Raw genomic sequence first — 19,855 nt, 5'->3', positions numbered from 1 at the left:
CTATTTATTATGCTAGAAAAAAATGTCCTTAATCTTAGGATGATCAGTTTTTTGTTCAGAAAGTTTTCAGAGAGTTTAAACACTGTTTAATGTTTGAATCAACATTTAAAAAAAATGTTTTAGGAACTACCAAAACTGCATCAACTATACCACCACGTGACTCCTTGCTATTATAAGAGAATTTTTTTTTACTATATAATTATTCAGTAACTACAACTTAGTTATTGAAAAGTTATTTCACTGGGATTCAATCACTATTGATACATTACTGATACACAGACTGGGAGTTACTGCTTTAGTGAAATATTAGGTAATGGTAGTTACTAAAAAAAACAAAAACATTTGTAGTAGTTACTAAAAAAGAAATTAAGGCCGTGTCTGAACTGCCATACTAACGTCCTACTCATACTCATTTTGACTTCAATTTGAGTATGTGACGGTTGGGTATGCGAGTTTGGGTATGCGAGAAATACCCGGATGAGTACTAACTTCCGGGAAGATTTTGGGTATGAATCGATTGTATACTTTTCCTACTCAACCGCCCCACAATGCACTGGGTCAATTCTACCCGCCCAGGAAAATTAAATATTTTCGAGCAAGTTGCTAGGCAACAACATTGTTTGGGGTTCCGCGATCTGACAACTGCACGTGCAGTCATTCATACACTCTTACAATAGATAAGAGATGAAGATAAATTATTAACAACATTAGAGTCACTAAGTGAAATGAGTGTTGTGAGTCTGATAGTGGAGAGAGATCAGAACAGATCGCTGTTCCACACACCGCGGCTCGTCCAGCTCAACTCACAGACAGCTGAGTGCTGATGAGCCGGACAGAGAGCGTCGGAGGGATCCTCCGCCTCAATACATAATTATTATAAAACAAGAGGTCTAAAACACAGATGATGAACACAGGACTGTAAAAATCTAGTTCAATATCTAACCTCTAGAGGGCGGTTATCAGCTTAACAGTGTCTAAACTGCCTGAATCTTATAAGAAGAAGAAGAAATTCTTCATTGCTTGAGTATACTTCAATTGAGAACGTTTCGACGCAGCTCGCATACACAATCGATCTTTGAGTAGAGAGTATGCAGTATGTAGATGGTGAGTATGTAGGATGTAGGACGCTAGTATGGCAGTTCAGACACGGCCTAAATAAACCTATAGTAGTTACAAAAAAAATTATGTGTAATTTATTCTTAAGTGTTACAAATAAATGTTGCATTGATGTATGTATATAACATCTAAAGCTTTTCATTAACACTGGTTTTGCCTTTCCTCTCCAGCGGTGGTGTGTGGCAGAGCCCCGATGAACTCCCGTATCTCTGGGGGAGCGTCGGCCGCGGCTGGCCTCTGGCCCTGGATGGCGAGTCTACAGAAGAATGGAAGTCATGTGTGCAGTGGAACGCTGGTGGCTGTGGACGCTGTGTTGACCAACGCAAACTGCTTCTCAAGGTAACAAACATGGACTTTGTTTTCCTTTTAAAGTAGATATGAGGAACTGTTGTGCCCAGTGGGGCAAGACACTTCACCCCGTGTGAATGTGTATGACTGCTGTATGTTTGTGGTGGTCTGAGGGGCCGTAGGCGCTGAATGGCAGCCATACTTCTGTCAGTCTTCCTTCTGTCAGAATTCCTCACCGGGGGCGACAGAAGTTACGCACTATAACTTTCAAACCAATCCTTGTTCTCCTCACTCCAAACTAACCCAGCTCATTGTATCCCTCCACAGCTCCCCAGTAGCGTCTGACTGGACTGTGATTCTGGGCCGTGTGAATCTGAACGAACCAAGTCTGTTTGAGGAGACTGTGTCTGTGTCAAACATCAATGTGAGCACTCAGTCTGGGTCTAATGTGGCCGTGCTTGACCTGGCGTTGAAGCCCGTTCTGTCCGACTACATCCAGCCCATCTGTCTGGACAATGGGCGGACCTTCAGCGTGGGGGCCACGTGCTGGGCAGCTGGATGGAGCTCTGGGAGAGGAGGGGGTGAGTCCACAAGAAACATTGATGCTATAACTCTTGTTGGGATGCAAGATTAGGTGTAAAGAAATAAAAATCTTTATTCATAGATCATCTATGCAATCTCATGGTAGTGGTGTCACAATTTGATTTGATTTGATTTTACGGACTGCATTAGTTTTTTTCTTCGAGATAATGGTTGTTAGGGATGGTTGTCTAGGAGAAATATACAGACTACGTTTAGTCAAATAAAGACTTGCCCTCAGGGACTTGAGAACAATGACTTGGTCCCACCTTTGGCAATTAGTCCAGTTTACTTCTGTCTTGTTTTTAATTGAGATTTTTCATAATTTCAAATTTAAATTATTTTAGATGTACAAGCTCTGCAGGAGTTCCAGACGTCGGTGGTGGACTGTGGCAACGCGTCAACCAGTGACAGCAGCATCTGTACTGGAGCCATCACACTGGAGCAGGTGAATAATATGAGAGACTGTTTGTCATGGTCTGTCTGTTCCTTGTCTTGTTTTGGTGTGTTTCCTGTTTTATTTTGGTATCTCTGTTTCTCCCTATGTCCTGTCAAGTTTCCCTCCTGTGTGATTGCTGCTCCCTCCCTAATGTGTTCCACCTGTTCCTCGTCGTCTCCCCTGTCTGGTGTATATAAGTCTGTAGCTGTATCCCGTTACAGAGACCGCCTCCTTAGTAGAACGCGGTCTCGCGGTCTATGAAGGCTATAGCCTGTGAAGGCCGATTCGAAGGCCGAACCAGGGCCGAACGAGCGTTGTTAAACGGGACGGTCTCCGCAGGTCTCCGTTTCGCTCTGTTTACGAGCATTTCCGGTTTGCGTTACAAGCCGTTAGCTTGCGTGAAGACTCGCCGCTCCTGTGCTGCCTAGCAACCCTGATTGCTGCCAACGGAAACAGCCTTGTCAACGGAGGAAAAAAGAAAAAGAAGTTGCCTACCAGACGAAAAGAAAAAAAAGTACAAGAAAAAAAGAAAGTAAGATAAAAGTTAAGAAGATGGAGCAACACGTTGCTGTTTTGTTATTTTTTATTTTATTTTATGCCATCTCTGAAAAAAACGCAATGAATCTTGGGATATGTTGGGCCGCGAAGGATACATCTGATGCAGCCAGAAAAACGCGGTCATATACCCTTGGGCTTGGCCCCCTTAATAAAATAGTAATATAACAACAAGGAAACACACAGGGTGAATCTCAATACAGGGGTTGCGGTCTACGAAGGCTGCATTTGAAGACCGATTGCGTCATAGCGGCGCGCAAAGGTTGTTCCATTTGCAAGGCTCCTTGCAAGGCTCCTCATATGCGGCCGAGAAATGCAGCCTTCGTAGACCGCAACCCCTGTATTGTGTTTCCTTATTCCTTGTTGTTATATTACTATTTTATTAAGGGGGCCAAGCCCGAGAAGGGCATATGACCGCGTTTTGCTGAGCAACGCGGTTCCATAGCCATGCTGGGCCGAATGTTTTATTCTTATTCTTCAATGCGTAAAACTGGTGCTGCAGCCCAAATCTAAAACTTAGTTTAGTTAAAAATAAAAAGGGAGAAAGAGAAAAAGAGAAAAAGGACTAATTTAATTACTGTGATGTAATACTGTTCTGTTTCAGATTCTGAATGTTCAATATCCCCCAGTCAAAGGGCTAGTGGGGCTCAGACAGTTCATATAAAGCATGTAAAACATTTTTTAAACTGGTCATCACACTGCAAAAGTATGTTACCATGGTAATCAGGAAATTAAACCACAATTTGTACATTCTAAATATTTTCAGAACAAATCAAAAACAATCATATCACCATGGTGATCACAAGAACAGAATAGAATAGTCTAGTCCTTGTTACAGTTAGTGGCAGGCAGGCAGGCAAGCAGGACCCAAATGCAGACGTAAAGTAAAAGATCATTTATTCAGCTCAAAAACAGGCATCAACACAAAAACTCCAGATGGCAAATAGGCCACAAGCCAAAAAAAAACGGACTGGGGCAGAGCTTGGGGTGACCGGCTGGCCAGGGAACTGAAGCAAAGGGTGTCCGGCGGGCGGCCACAGAATATGCCTCAGGGCATGGCAGGTTGCCTCAGGCGGACGGCCTGGGGAGCAAGCAAAGGAAGAGCGAAGGCGGAACCCTTCAGGAGGCCGGCAGTAGCGAGGACCTACAGGCGGCCGGCATCGGCGAAGACGAGGGCCAGGAAACCCCTCTGGAGGCCGGCAGCGGCGAAGGCGGACCCCCTCTGCAGAACGGTCTAGGCGGAACCCCCCAGGACGCCAGCTGCCATGGTGACGAGGGTGGGCCCCCCCAGGAGGCCGGCGAAGGCGGACCCTCTCCGGAGGAAGGCGAGGCAGAGGGCGGGCATCCCCAGGAAGGTCCGGGAGGTGGACCCCCTTGGGCAGGAGCAGGAAGCGAGACCCCTCGGGCAGGAGCAGAGGGCGGTCCCCCTCGGGCAGGAGCGGAGGGCGGCCCCCCTCGGGCAGGCGAAGAGGCTGGTCCCCCTCTGGAAGGCGAAGAAGGCAGGCCTCCCCTGGCAGGCCTGTAGGGCGGATCCTCTCACGAAAACGTGCAATGGGCTCAGGAACTGGACAGGGTTCTTGTGGTTGCTTGGGCGCCTTCCGGAGCGTGTAGCTAGTGTGCTGGGGTTGGTAGCTAGCGTGCTTTGGCTGGTAGCTAGCATGCTGGGGTTGGTAGTTAGCATGCTGGTTACAGGAGGCCGGGGACTGGAGCGTGCTGCTGGAAGCCGGGGGCTGGAGCTTGCTGCTGGAAGCCGGGGGCTGGAGCTTGCTGCTGGAGGCCGGGATGGTGTACTAATGAATTCCTCTGCCGACCCAGGCACCAATCTTCGTAGCCAAGGTCTAGACTGAACCTCCTGGTGGGCTGACAAAAGGACCTCCACTCTCTCCACACAGTCCACAGCATACTTAAAGTCATTTTTGAGACAGGTGAGAATATATCTCACCTCCCTCAACTCCAGTAAAAAACATGCGTCTGCTGGGTCCAATTGTGGTCTTTGCATTCTGTTACGCAGGCAGGCAGGCAGGCAGGACCCAAATGCAGACGTAAAGTAAAAGATCATTTATTCAGCTCAAAAACAGGCATCAACACAAAAACTCCAGATGGCAAATAGGCCACAAGGCAAAAAGGCAAAAAGGCAGAGACGCAGAGACACAGGGAATACACAGGAGACAAGACTCAACAAACACCATAATGCAAAGACAAGGAACAATGAAACACAAGGACTATATACACACAAGACAGGGTAGGCAACGAGGAACATGTGGAACACATTAGGGGAAGGACCAGTAATCACACAGAAGGGAAACTTGACAGGACATGGGAAGACAGACATACCAAAATAAAACAGGAAACACAGGGACACCACCAATGTATTAATTTATGTTTTAAATGTATTTATTTATTGACAAATACAAATCCCATCTTGCCTGGTGTGTGTGACTGGTGTATGTTTGGGGTGGTGGTCGGAGGGGCCGTTGGCGCTGAATTGCAGCCACGCTTCCGTCTGTCTGCCCCAGGGCAGCTGTTGCTACTACCGTAGTTTACCACCACCGGTATGACTGTGTGTGAATTAATAGAAACTGGATCCCTGTAAAGTTGTTGTGTAAAAGTACAGTATGAGGTAGAAATGTATCTCATAATTAATTATATGCCAATATTAAATCAGTTTGATGCACTGAAGGAACCATTTTTAACGAGGCTCATCTGTGACTTTGGGATCACACAAGTGAACAGTAACGATCACGTGCACCGGACAGAAATCTGTTCTGTGGCACAGACGTTAAAAGGTATACAATAAAAATAGGTTAATTAATCGGAATGTAGAGCATGTTCACGATGTGTAAGGTGGCCGCCATATGAACGACACAAGGGCTGAGAACAAGGCTACTGATCAGATAGATGATCTATCAAACGTAAAATCATCAGTATATGATAAAAACATCCCGATGGAGATTTCTATGGAGTGATTTTGCTTTAAACTGTACAGGGACGCGTTGTGAGAGTGACACTCTTTCTTCAGTCGGAGCTGCAGCGTAAAGTTAAAACAAACTCAGGGTAGGTCTAGCCACCTATCCAGCAGGTTAGACCCACGGCGTATGTTGCCGCAGAAACTGACTCTGAGGTGCGCTCAGAGAAAAATAATAATAATAATAATAATCTTTCCTATTTCTACAGGGAGATTCTGGCAGCCCGTTGATGTGTAAACTGGACGACTCCTGGTTTGAAGCGGCCGTGTTATCGTTTGAAAACAATTCAACCAGTAGAAAGCGTCGGGAGGCAGTGATGGTCCTAGAAAAACTCAGTCGCTTCCAGGACTTCCTGTCTACTGCAGTGGGACCGTTCTTATCTCCAGCCTCCATCAACACTAACACCGATAATAGCACTAATGCTAATGCTACGACCGCTACTATTACAACCATAGACATCTTTATTATGTCTATGAATACAACCGGCAATGGAAGCCCTGCCACTCACTCACCATGCTTCTTCCTGTTCCATCTCCTCGTCTGCTCCCTGTGTCTCCTTCTCTTCTCATAGGAAAAACAAACATCAAACTCTACCTGTAAATAGTGACTTTACATGATGTGAAAAGCACAGATGAATGTAAACAAACCGTGAAATGGAGAGACAATGTGCACTAGCTAATTTAATGCAAAATGATGATGATTTTTTTGTTATGTTTTGAAAACCAGGGCTGAAGCGTTTTTCTGTGTATGAATGAATTCTGTGCACTGTAAAAATCATGTCAAAACTAATTTTTTATTTTTTTGTAAACAATTATAAAAAATAAGAGGGGGTAGGACCAGAAAAGTTTTTTTTTACTTCTTCCTATCCCTTTTGAACATGAACTATATTATTTGAGTTATGTATTTGTTGTTTAAGATCCCATTTGTTTGTTTTTTAGTTTATTTATTTCCTTTTTTTACTGCTCAATTGTTTTATTTTAGTTTGTATTATTATTATTATTTTTTTAACCATGTTCAATAAAGACAAAAAAATAAAAAATAAAATGTGATCGGGGGCGTCCGTGGCGCAGTGGGTAAGGGCGTTGCCCACCAGGCCAAGGCCCGCAGCAGACCCGGGTTAGAATCCAGCCCGGGTCAGCTCTCTGTATTTCATTCCCCTCTTTGTCCCAATTCACCTCTGTCTATACACACTGTCAATAAAGCATGAAAAATGTCAAAAAATATTTTAAAAATAAAAATAAATAAATAAATAAAATTTGATAATTTAATTGTATCTTTGTAATGTTCTACTATTGTCCTCCAAATTTCACCTTTTGACAAAACTGTCTTGAAAATGTCTGAAAAACTTTCTGAACAAAAAATAACAAGTTGGTAGGACTTGAAACTCAAAAAGTTTAGGATTTGAGACTTGACATCTGACTTGATTTGGGGCTTGTTTGTCTTGGTCTAAAACAGGGGTGTCCAAACTTTTTTCACTGAGGGCCACATACAGAAAAATCTACGAAGGGCCGGGCCACTTTGCAAAAATAACACATTTATCAGGACATGTAGCTGCTCTGATGTTTAGTTTCATAGTGTCTTCGTAAATTGTAATCCTTCTTCACGGCAACACTTTACTTGCACATTAAAAAGATACATCCCCCCTCTTGATAAATGCCATTAATACACCCAGTGTTTTCTGCTTTTACGTCTAATGTCCAGCAGGGTGAAAATAGTAGCCAGCCGAGATCCCGCCCCTCCAAGGGGGTTCCGGGGGTATGCCCCCCCGGGAGATTTTTTTAAGTTTTTAAAGTGAAATGCATGAATCTGGTGTACTTTGAGAGGGAAATTAAGAGGCTAAAGCTGAAGAATTTTGTATGAAAAAAAATTTAAACACTGTGTCAGATGAATTAGAAGCTATTGGAGAAGGACACATGGATTTTCCATAATAATATTAATTTAAATTTAAATATTATGTAGGGTCCCCTGGGATGGGCTTGGTGCTCTTTTTCTTTTATGGGACATATTTCTCTGTAATATAATGAGTGCATTTAGATTATTTAAAAATTAAAAGGGCCATATTACATTATATTTTTTAAATGTGCCAAGGGCCAATCAATCAGTTTTGACACCCCTGAACTAGTGGGTTAACTAAGAAATGCAAAGGGCCATATTGCATTATATTTTTTAAATCGGCCGCGGGCCAATAAAAAGCGGGCCGCGGGCCGCAGTTGGGACACCCCTGGTCTAAAACTATGAAGGATAAAAATGACCAAAATTTGACTGAAAGTAATGAAAAAAAGGCTGCCAAAATGTGATAATAATAACCTGAATGTGTGTCTCTTCAGAGCCCCTTCCTGCCCCAGAAAACCTAATGGAGGTTGAGGTGCCAGTTGTGGGGAACAGACAGTGTCAATGTGACAATAGGTTTACGATCACAGAAAACATGATCTGTGCCGGCCTACGTGAAGGAGGAAAAGACTCTTGTCAGGTGAACATTTTGACTTTACAGATATCATCATAAAAACATTGCCAGTTCATTACATACATTAAAACAATCTTATTTATATTTTATTTTACAATTTTTCTCGAAAATGTTTGATTAATATATAAAATGTTTCTCTCCTTTTAAAGGGGGATTCAGGTGGTCCGATGGTGAGCAAACAGGGCGATCGCTGGATACAGGAAAGCATTGTGAGTTTTGGAGAAGGTTGTGCCCGGCCCAATAGACCAGGGGCCTGATTTATAAACGTGGCGTACGCCCAAAAGAGGACACACGCTACTTTCTTTTTTTTTAAACTTTTATTTTAGTTTAGTTAATCAACTTTGTGTCAACTCGTTTGGTGACGGCTTGAATGTAACGGACGTTCATTTATATAAAAAAGTTACGCACTATAGCTTTAACATTTCATCTATTTCCCTTTATTTTATTGAGTTTCTTAGATGATCATTTTGAATACATCTGCCTGTTTTCTTGATTACAAACCTTTAAAGCCCCCTAAAAAACGTGGGACCAGATCCACTAAAGGATTGTCCTGTAACGGTCTTGCCGGAGAGATACGCTGACTCACGTCACGTCAACGCAAAACAAGGGCAAACTGCGCCCAGCTGGCAAACTGTCTGGGCATATAAATGGCGCAGATTGTGACACTATTTAGCGGCAAATCATGGAGCTATTTGCGCTCAAAACCCCTTAATGGATCTGGCCCTTATTGTATTTCTCTATAATATAAAATTCTCTTAACTAAATCCACTTTCCTCTTGTCTATGAAAAGTAAAACTACTTCGATTAAGATTTAAATATTTTTAGCTTGTGATTAATGAACAGAAATATAGTTTCACGGTCTGAGGGCAGTCCCATTTCCATTTCATTTAAAATAAACTCAACACACACTGTGCATGGACGTGAACTTGACGTGATCAGTTAACCTCGGATTACCTCCCAGATGAACTCATTCAATTATTAGGCTATTAACTTTCTAGACCAAAACATTGTATTCCACATGTTTCTATGTGATAAATTACATTCGCATAATATGAGGTTAATATCAAACACACAAACTCAAACTGCAGCCGCTTAGTTCGCTTATGCCTCGGGCCGGCTCTGCTTTCTATACACACCTGTACACAACAATCTTATCAGTTTTAATCAAACCCAGTTTCCTCTTCATAGGAAAATATTTGGTTTTATTTCCTCATGTCATGTCTGACTCAACGAGTGACACTGCACTGTACTTGAATATTCCTTTTGACTTTTTACTCTACTCATTATTTTACAGTTTGAGTTACAATAAGATTTTAACATTTACAAAAACATACATCAACTAATAAAACGTGATGCATTTAAAAAATATATTTAAATCTGTCTGTCAGTGTGGATCCTGTCTACTTAAAATCTGGTTCTTCAACTTGATGTTTTGAAAAAAAAACATTCCTTTAACGATCGGTTTCAACATAACTGGAAATACACAGAGCATGACTAACGATCAAATGATCTGTCGCCACGTTAACACAAGGTTTGAACAGCAGCAGTACAATTTTTTTATTTTTTTTTATTTAACCTTTATTTAACCAGGAAAAAAACCTATTGAGATTAAAAATCTCTTTTTCAAGATTAAAGACTTAGAAATGTACTGTCCTTCCATAACCCAAATCAAAGTCCTGCTTCCTTATAGTTATAATTAGTCCAGGGGGGTCCCAACATAGGGCTCTGGCCCCTCCAAAGGGTCTTCAGATGAATCTAAGGGACCAAGACACAAACCTGTTTTTATTGACAGTCATTCACTTCCGTTAGCTGAAATCAGATAACTGTTGTTTGGAAAATGTTGTCATGGTGTTGAGAGAGAGTGGGAGGGCAGAAAAAGGTTATTTATACTGGAGCAGAGTGGATGAAACAGTCTTACAGTCATGGCTTTCTACCAGGTGATATCGGTGCTTATTCTCTTCATTCAAGGTAAGGACCCTCTGTTACTCCCCACTGCTTTAAACAAATTAAACAGTGCTAAAGGTTATGAGGGCCAGCCAGGTGTGAGAAAAAGATCGCAAGGAGGAAGTTTTTTCTTTTCCTCATACACTTGAAATGTAGAGAATTCAATTGAAAAACAATGTTGTGAACAAACTCAACAGTTAGTTCCAGACTGCGGTGAAGTTGGAAAGATTATTTAACAAAACATTTTTAAAACACAAACGATGCATCTTTAGAGCACATTGTCTGCCTTATGACGATCGCAAAGATGCAACGATAAGGTCATGAGTGAGTTATTGATCCCTGTTCTGGACATTTTAACTTTATTCATGAAATTGTATTTCAACTTATTTTTTTTGTACAATTCTTATTATTTATTTATTTTTTGCAACAATAAGCAAACAAACAAACAACACCAGACAATACATACAAAAAAAAAAAAAAAAAAAAAGGACAGATGTGTTCATTATTTGATCTTCTTGACACCCTCTGAAAACATGCAGAGAAATGCATCCTTAAAGATTTTCAAATAAACAGATATATAAAATAAATAAAATACTTTTTACATGAAGTTATGTATTATGTCAGCCGAGAAGAATCAGTAATTCATCGCATGATCACACACACACACACACACACACACACACACACACACACACACACACGTAACATTCAAAGACACACACAAACACAAAAAGAAAAATCCCTGTCCTGTGATCTCCACCGTAGTTCCCCCCTCCCTTCTTAGCAATGCTACAAGCTTTCTTTCTCATAGTGCCTCATAGATGTGTTTCCATACTTCATTAAATTGTTTTGTTTTGTTGTTGTCCTCGGATAATGTATTTTCTATGGTCAGATAATATTTCATAAGTTCTTTCCAGTTCTTTAATGTAGGAGCCTCTGCATTTTTCCAGTATTTTAAAATTAGTTTCTTGTAAACAAGGGAAGAAAACATAATTTGCCATCCCGTAGGGTACCTTACACCCTCGGGGTTCTGAAAAATACACAGCTGAGCTGAGAACTGCATTTTTGTTTTACAAATGGTTGATATCCATTCTTTGATTTCATTCCATCCTTTGTTCACTTTCATACAATGCCAAAAGGCGTGAATGAGGGAGTCTTGAGAGCCACACTTCACACACTGGTCAGAGGAGTCAGCATAAAACTTATGTAATTTATCTCTAGTATAATATATTCTTGTCATCAGTTTATATTGTATTAACCTGAGATTTTCATTTGTGGTAATTTTATTTGTAAGATACAAGCATTTCTTCCATTTTATATTGGCTTCTTTGTATAATTGTGTTTTTTCAGGGCTTATGATGCAACCTAAGTATTTTAACTTTTTTTTCCACTGAAGGTTCTTTAAATCTTCTGGGATGCACGTTCCTTTATTAATTTGCATCAGTTCAGTTTTTTCAATATTCATTAAATAACCAGATATTTTAGAAAATTTGTCTATGATCTTCATTACCTTTGGAAGAGATGTTTTAATATTAGTTAAATAATAAATTGTCAGCAAATAGACTCAGTTTATAGTTTTGTTTATCTACACTAATACCACTCACTTCTTCTGTTTGTCTAATTTTCTGAGCCAAGGGCTCAATGGCCAACACAAATAAGGAGGGGGATAACGGGCATCCTTGTCTAGTGCCTCTTTCTAACCTAAATATTTCAGATAAAGTCCATTAACATAAACCTGTGATGTTGGTAATTTATAAATCGTCTTTATCATGGTAATTATTTCATCAGGAAATCCAAATAATTCTAATACTTAAAAAAGATATACCCATTCTAAACGGTCAAAGGCTTTCTCTGCATCCACAGCCATCAATGCCAAATCAGTCTTTTGCCTTTTAGCATATTGAATTAATGATACAAGAAGTTGGAAAGATTATTTAACAAAACATTTTTTAAACACAAACGATGCATCTTTGTCTGCCTTATGACGATCGCAAAGATGCAACGATAAGGTCATGAGTGAGTTATTGATCCCTGATTGATCCCAATCTGTCAATATCTTTCCAACTTTAACGAGTTTGTTCTGGACATTTTAACTTTATTCATGAAATTGTGTCTCAACTTCTTATCTCAACATTTCAACATTTGTGCACAAAGGGAAAAAAACTTCCTCCACCAATGTTTTTCTCTCTCATGGTCCTCATATTCGTCAATAAAATGTAAAGTATAAATATATTGTTTTCTTTTATATCTTTCAGAGTCTCAATCACAGCTAGCCGGTAAGTCAAAGTTTCTCTGCATATTTTAAAATTCATTTCATTTGGACATTTTAGTTTTAGTTTTGTTTATAGTTTCATTATTCAATTTAGAAACTAAAAAGTTCGAAAAGCTCAAAATTACAAAGCAACTGTCTTGACCAGATTGTTGAGATGACTTATCATTCATACAGTATGCTATTTAACTAAATAATTTTTTGTTCAAATGTTGGCGGTTTTCCTTAAAACATAAGAACATTTTTCTAACTTCTTAATTTTAAAAGTGTTAGTATTTGATGGTAAACCATGAATCCCAGATTTAAAGGTGGAGTCAGCAATTCTGGAGAACGCTTGTTGTCAAAATCTGGGAATTTCTTCTCACGATCCGCTACCTGTCTGTACTGTTGATGCATTCAAAGTTTGCACAGTTTACAGAGCCTAGGTTGTGTATTAACACTAGATTTTTTTCAGCGCAGCACACACAGTACGGACAGGTAGCAGATCATAAGGAGATATACCAGGGGGCAGAACCTGGTTAGAATCCAGCCCGGGTCGTTCTCTGCAGGTCATTCCCCTCTCTGCCCCAGTTCATCCCTGTCTCTTTTTACTATCAATGAAGCATTGGAAATGCCAAAAAATAATCTAAAAAACTAAACAATGAAACATCTAGACTAATGATGAAATTAACACACTCTCCTGATCATAATCCCCCTCAAACGGTTTAATATTATAATATATATATATATATATATATATATATATATATATATATATATATATATATATATATATATATATATATATATATATATATATATATATATATATATATATATATACAGTATCTCACATAAGTGAGTACACCCCTCACATTTCTTCAAATATTTCATTATATCTTTCCATGGGACAACACTGAAGAAATGACACTTTGATATAATGTAAAGTAGTCAGTGTACAGCTTGTATAACAGTGTAAATTTACTGTCGCCTCAAAATAACTCGACACACAGCCATTAATGTCTAAACTGAAGGCAACAAAAGTGAGTACACCCCTAAGAAATGTTTTCCAAATTGGGCCCAAAGTGTCAATATTTTGTGTGGCCACCATTATTTTCCAGCACTACCTAAACCCTCTTGGGCATGGAGTTCACCAGAGCTTCACAGGTTCCCACTGGAATCCTCTTCCACCCCATTCATGACGACATCACGGAGCTGGTCGATATTAGAGACCTTGCGCTCCTCCATCTCCCGTTTTAAGAAGCCCCAAAGATGCTCAATAGGGTTTATGGCTGGAGACATGCTGGGCTGTCCATCACCTTTACCCTCAGCTTCTTTAGCAAGCCACTGGTCATCTTGGAGGTGTGTTTGGGGTCGTTATCATGTTGCCATACTGCCCTGCGGCCCAGTTTAAGACGGTTGAGTGCACGTTTTCAGCGTCACACCAAGAGGTTGGTTTTGGAAAATAGACGTATGAGTGCTGCCAGCATTGCTGCAGGGCTTGAAGTGGTGGGGGGTCAGCCTGTCAGTACTCAGACCATACGCCACACTCTGCATCATACTGGTCTGCATGGCTGTTGTCCCAGAAGGAAGCCTCTTCTAAAGATGATGCAAAAGAAACCCCACAAAAAGTTTGCTGAAGACAAGCACACTACGGACATGGATCACTGCAACCATGTCCTGTGGTCTGATGAGACCAAGATAAACTTATTTGGTTCAGATGGTGTCAAGTATGTGTGGTGGCAACCAGGTGAGGAGTACAAAGACAAGTGTATCTTGCCTATAGTCAAGCATGGTAGTTGGAGTGTCATGGTCTGGGGCTGCATGATTGCTGCCAGCACTGGGGATCTACAGTTCATTAAATGCTAACATGTACTGTGACATACTTGAGCAGAACATGATCCCCTCCCTTCATACACTGGGCCGCAGGGTGGTATTGCAACATGATAACGACCCCAAACACACCTCCAAGATGACCACTGCCTTGCTAAAGAAGCTGAGGGTAAAGGTTATGGCCTGGCCAAGCATGTCCCCAGACCTAAACCCTATTGAGCATCTTTGGGGCTTCTTAAAACAGGAGATGGAGGAGCGCAAGGTCTCCAATATCCACCAGCTCCGTGATGTCGTCATGAATGAGGGGAAGAGAGTTCCGGTGGCAACCTGTGAAGCTCTGGTGAACTCCATGCCCAAGAGGGTTAAGGCAGTGCTGGAAAATAATGGTGGCCACACAAAATATTGACACTTTGGGCCCAATTTGGACATTTTAACTCAGGGGTGTACTCACTTTTGTAACCGACAGTTTAGACATTAATGTCTGTGTGTCGAGTTATTTTGAGGGGACAGTAAATTTACACTGTTATATAAGCTGTACACTGACTACTTTATATTGTATCAAAGTGTCATTTCTTCAGTGTTGTCCCATGAAAAGATATAATGAAATATTTGAAGAAATGTGAGGGGTGTACTCACTTTTGTGATATACTGTATATATATGTATAGTTGATGTAGTAGTATCCTATGAACATCCCAAGTTCACAGTACAAACAGAAACTGTCTGTCTCTCTCCAGTGTGTGGTCGGGCTGTGCGAAACACCAGGATAGTTGGAGGAGAGGTGGCCCCTGTAGGAGCCTGGCCATGGCAGGCCGATCTGCACCGCGGGGCCGGAGGCGGGAGTCACTTCTGTGGAGGATCCCTCATCAACAGGGAATGGGTGATGAGTGCTGCTCACTGCTTCTCAAGGTGAGAGAAACAACACTCCATGCACCTGGGGGTTACCTGACAAAAACTTTGGGAAATAAGCTCTTAAGTGGCAATAAAAAATTGTCCCGACGATATCTATCAAGCTCCAAACAAAACCAATCTAGAAATTGTCTCATGTTCATGTCTGGACTGTTTTGTTTCTCTTCTCATCTCCAGCGGTAACGCAGGTCAGACAGTGTATCTGGGTCGTCAGAGTCAACAGGGTTCAAATCCCAACGAGGTTTCTCGGACGGTAACACAAGTCATCAGACATCCAAACTACGACCCCTCTACTTCTGATAACGACATTGCCCTGCTGAAGCTCTCCTCTCCTGTGAACTTCACTGACTTCATCCTGCCCGTCTGCCTGGCGGCCTCCGGCAGCTCCTTCCACAGCGGGGTGGACTCCTGGGTCACGGGCTGGGGAAACATCGGGTCTGGAGGTAGGGCACAAAACAACTGGATTACACCTCTATATCAAATCTTTCTTTTTTGTTATGTTTTGAAAACAGGGCTGAAGCGTTTTTCTGTGTGATAATTTAATTGTGTATTTGTAATATTATACTTTTTGTCCTCCAAATTTCACCTTTTGACAAAACTTTATTGAAACTTTCTGAACAAAAAATCAGTCGGTACAACTTTTAATTTTACTTTATGACTTGTTTAGGACTTGATTTGGGACTTGTTTGTCTTGGTCTAAAACTATGACGGATAAAAATGACTAAAAATGTTACTGAAACTTATACAAATGCTGCCAAAATTAACACTGATGTGACGTTTAATAACCTGAATGTGTGTCTCTTCAGTCCCCCTTCCTGCCCCAGGAAACCTAATGGAGGTGGAGGTGCCAGTTGTGGGGAACAGACAGTGTCAATGTGACAATTCTAGGTTTACGATCACAGAAAACATGATCTGTGCCGGCCTACGTGAAGGAGGAAAAGACTCTTGTCAGGTGAACATTTTGACTTGAAAGATATCATTACATTACATTTAGCTGACGCTTTTATCCAAAGCGACTTCCATTAAGTGCATTCAACAATGAATATCATCATAAAAACATTGCCAGTAGATTAGGCTACATACATTAAAACAATCATATTTTGTTTTACAATTTTCTCGATTCAAATGTTTGATTAAATATATGAAGTGGTTCTCTCCTTAAAGGGGGATTCAGGTGGTCCGATGGTGAGCAAACAGGGCGATCGTTGGATCCAGGAGGGCATTGTGAGTTTTGGAGAAGGTTGTGCCCTGCCCGATAGACCAGGAGTCTACGCCCGAGTGTCCCGATATCAAACCTGGATCAACAGCCAGATCAGCAGCGACCAGCCAGGCTTTGTGACCTTCACTTCCACTGGGACTGACAGTGATCTCAGTGTGACGTGTGCTGATAATAGCACTAATGCTACGACCGCTACTAATACAACCGGCAACGGAAGCCCTGCCACTCACTCACCATGCTTCCTCCTCTTCCATCTCCTAGTCTGCTCCCTGTGTCTCCTTCTCTTCTCATAGGAAAAACAAACATCAAACTCTACCTGTAAATAGTGACTTTACATGATGTGAAAAGCACAGATGAATGTAAACAATCCGTGAAATGGAGGGACAATGTGCACTAGCTAATTTAATGCAAAATGATGATGATTTTTTTGTTATGTTTTGAAAACCAGGGCTGAAGCGTTTTCCTGTGTATGAATGAATTCTGTGCACTGTAAAAATCATGTCAAAACTTAATGTGATCGGGGGCGTCCGTGGCACAGTGGGTAAGGGCGTTGCCCACCAGGCCAAGGCCCGCAGCAGACCTGGGTTAGAATCCAGCCCGGGTCGTTCTCTGCATGTCTTCCCCTCTCTGCCCCAATTCACCTCTGTCTATACACACTGTCAATAAAGCATAAAAAATGCCAAAAAATATAATAAAAATAAATAAATAAATAAAATTTGATAATTTAATTGTATCTTTGTAATGTTCTACTATTGTCCTCCAAATTTCACCTTTTGACAAAACTGTCTTGAAAATGTCTGAAAAACTTTCTGAACAAAAAATAACAAGTTGGTAGGACTTGAAACTCAAAAAGTTTAGGATTTGAGACTTGACATCTGACTTGATTTGGGACTTGTTTGTCTTGGTCTAAAACTATGAAGGATAAAAATGACCAACATTTTACTGAAAGTGATGAAAACAAGGCTGCCAAAATGTGATGTGTTTAATAACCTGAATGTGTGTCTCTACAGTGCCCCTTCCTGCCCCAGGAAACCTAATGGAGGTTGAGGTGCCAGTTGTGGGGAACAGACAGTGTGAATGTGACAATAGGTTTACGATCACAGAAAACATGATCTGTGCCGGCCTACGTGAAGGAGGAAAAGACTCTTGTCAGGTGAACATTTTGACTTGATAGATATCATCATAAAAACATTGCCAGTTCATTACATACATTAAAACAATCTTATTTATATTTTATTTTACAATTTTTCTCGAAAATGTTTGATTAATATATCAAATGTTTCTCTCCTTTTAAAGGGGGATTCAGGTGGTCCGATGGTGAGCAAACAGGGCGATCGCTGGATACAGGAAAGCATTGTGAGTTTTGGAGAAGGTTGTGCCCGGCCCAATAGACCAGGGGCCTGATTTATAAACGTGGCGTACGCCCAAAAGAGGGCGCACGCTACTTTCTTTTTTTTTAAACTTTTATTTTAGTGGTTTTATAGTTTTTTACATATGGACATAAAAAAAACAGTGCGCATGCTACTTTCTAAGCAAAAATTGAGATTTATAAAAACCAAACTTGACGGGACGATGTGCGGTCCTCCACACAAGCTCTGACCCAGGCGTACGCACAGAAAGTGGAGAAAGGAGAAACGGCGACTCCGTCGGCACATGTATGAAGTGCGAGAACGAATGTGTTTGTGTAAAATTAATCCAGATAGGCCTATTATAAGCCATGTAGGTCTATCATATATTGGGAGTTCCTTTGCAAAACGGAGGCAGCAATTTTTACAACTAATAAACAAATGCCTTCACGGAATTTTCCATGGAGTGATACCAACAAAAACAAAACTAATTAGTATCCTAAATAGCCTACAAACAGAGATATAAGTGCAAAAAAAATAACGTTCGAATATGCTCTGCAGTTATTAAACAATAACCTATCTGCATGTTGTTGAATTCATTCTGATTATATTGAGATGGAATACAGCCTATTAGTTTTACACTGACGCTGTTCTCGATGCCTCAGTCAGGCAGACAGGAGTGCACAGTTTCATACATTAATCATAAGCCTACTGTACATCACATATTGTACTCATTTTTCATGGCTTTTAGTCCGTTTTATCTGTGTTTTTTCTTTATGCACGTCGTAACTGTGTTTTGAAAGGGACTGTGAAGTTTATTATTAACCCTCCGCCGCCCGTCACTGCTCCGGGAGATATTCTCCGAATCTGTATCTCATGGGGGGTCTCAGTGTCCCCCTCTCGTGGCACAAACACTGCTATGTGAGGATATGCACTTTTTTGCGTCCACTTTTATGTCGGATCGCTTCTTTTTATTTCAGCCACAGCGTTCACAGAGATCGCCACAGGCTGCACTCCTTTACGCTCATACTGCCACCAAACTATATTTTCCCTGTTCGCCACTTCTCCAACGGGTACTTTGGCATGACCGCAGTGATCCACACCGTGTGGAGTCTATTTTTCCATTTCCCTTTCAGTCAGCGATTGTCACTACCGCCTTCATGCACTCAGTAAATGATATTAATTTGGGCGTGTCAATGACTATGTATGGGTAAATATGGGCGTTACATGAAGCCCACAAAGGCTGCGCCACATTTAGAATTGATTGTGATTTATAAAGGGAAACAGGCGTAGGACGTGAGTGCGCACTGTTTTATAAATACGAATATTTTTGTTCGCACGTACATCCTAAATTTCTTCCGTACGCCAGCTTCCACGTGAATCCCACGCAAAGCTTTATAAATGAGGCCCCAGGAGTCTACGCCCGAGTGTCCCGATATGAAACCTGGATCAACAGCCAGATCAGCAGCGACCAGCCAGGCTTTGTGACCTTCACTTCCACTGGGACTGACAGTGATCTCAGTGTGACGTGTGCCGGCGTCGGACCAGCAGTTACCATTCCTACAACAACCATTCCTTCAACCACCATTATTCCTCTAACCACCATTCCTAAAACCAGTGTACTTACAACAACAACCACAACAACCCCATCTCCACCTTCCCTCTCTACTGAAACCACTCCAACTACCCACCAGAATATAACCACACCAACAGGTGAGTCCCTGCCATTACAAGACTATCCCTGCCTTCCCATCCACATACTTCCCTGCTATTTACTATGCTTAGAAAAAGATTTAGGATGTGCTAAGTCCATATCAAACATTTCATCACATATGCATCTCAAGTGTATTAACAGTAGACTTTCAGCTCGCACACACAGTACAGACAGTTAGCGGATCGTTAGAAGATATAATTGTGTAAACAGAAAACTGTCTCTCTCATGTGTGTGTGG

General features: G+C 41.2%; 1 protein-coding gene across 1 annotated transcript in view; it reads left to right on the top strand.

Annotated features, from left to right (window-relative positions):
* Positions 1–19,855, top strand: part of LOC307262967 (uncharacterized protein) — a gene marked incomplete at its 5' end in the record, with an annotated part of 40,968 nt that overhangs the window by 6,055 nt on the left and 15,058 nt on the right. Inside the window, 13 exons of the mRNA XM_080043988.1 lie at positions 1,287–1,455; positions 1,732–1,985; positions 2,331–2,431; positions 6,152–6,511; positions 8,557–8,632; positions 12,607–12,627; positions 15,168–15,339; positions 15,517–15,782; positions 16,146–16,291; positions 16,504–16,849; positions 17,569–17,629; positions 17,888–17,914; positions 19,274–19,617. Coding sequence (XP_079900114.1) covers positions 1,287–1,455; positions 1,732–1,985; positions 2,331–2,431; positions 6,152–6,511; positions 8,557–8,632; positions 12,607–12,627; positions 15,168–15,339; positions 15,517–15,782; positions 16,146–16,291; positions 16,504–16,849; positions 17,569–17,629; positions 17,888–17,914; positions 19,274–19,617 — 2,343 coding nt within the window. The remainder of the gene's footprint in view (positions 1–1,286; positions 1,456–1,731; positions 1,986–2,330; positions 2,432–6,151; positions 6,512–8,556; positions 8,633–12,606; positions 12,628–15,167; positions 15,340–15,516; positions 15,783–16,145; positions 16,292–16,503; positions 16,850–17,568; positions 17,630–17,887; positions 17,915–19,273; positions 19,618–19,855) is intronic.

Source organism: Ammodytes marinus (assembly GCF_949987685.1).
Source record: "Ammodytes marinus genome assembly, chromosome: 16".
Classification (NCBI taxonomy): domain Eukaryota; kingdom Metazoa; phylum Chordata; class Actinopteri; order Uranoscopiformes; family Ammodytidae; genus Ammodytes; species Ammodytes marinus.
Note: the sequence above shows the minus strand (reverse complement) of the source record. Positions and strands in the feature narration are given on the sequence as shown.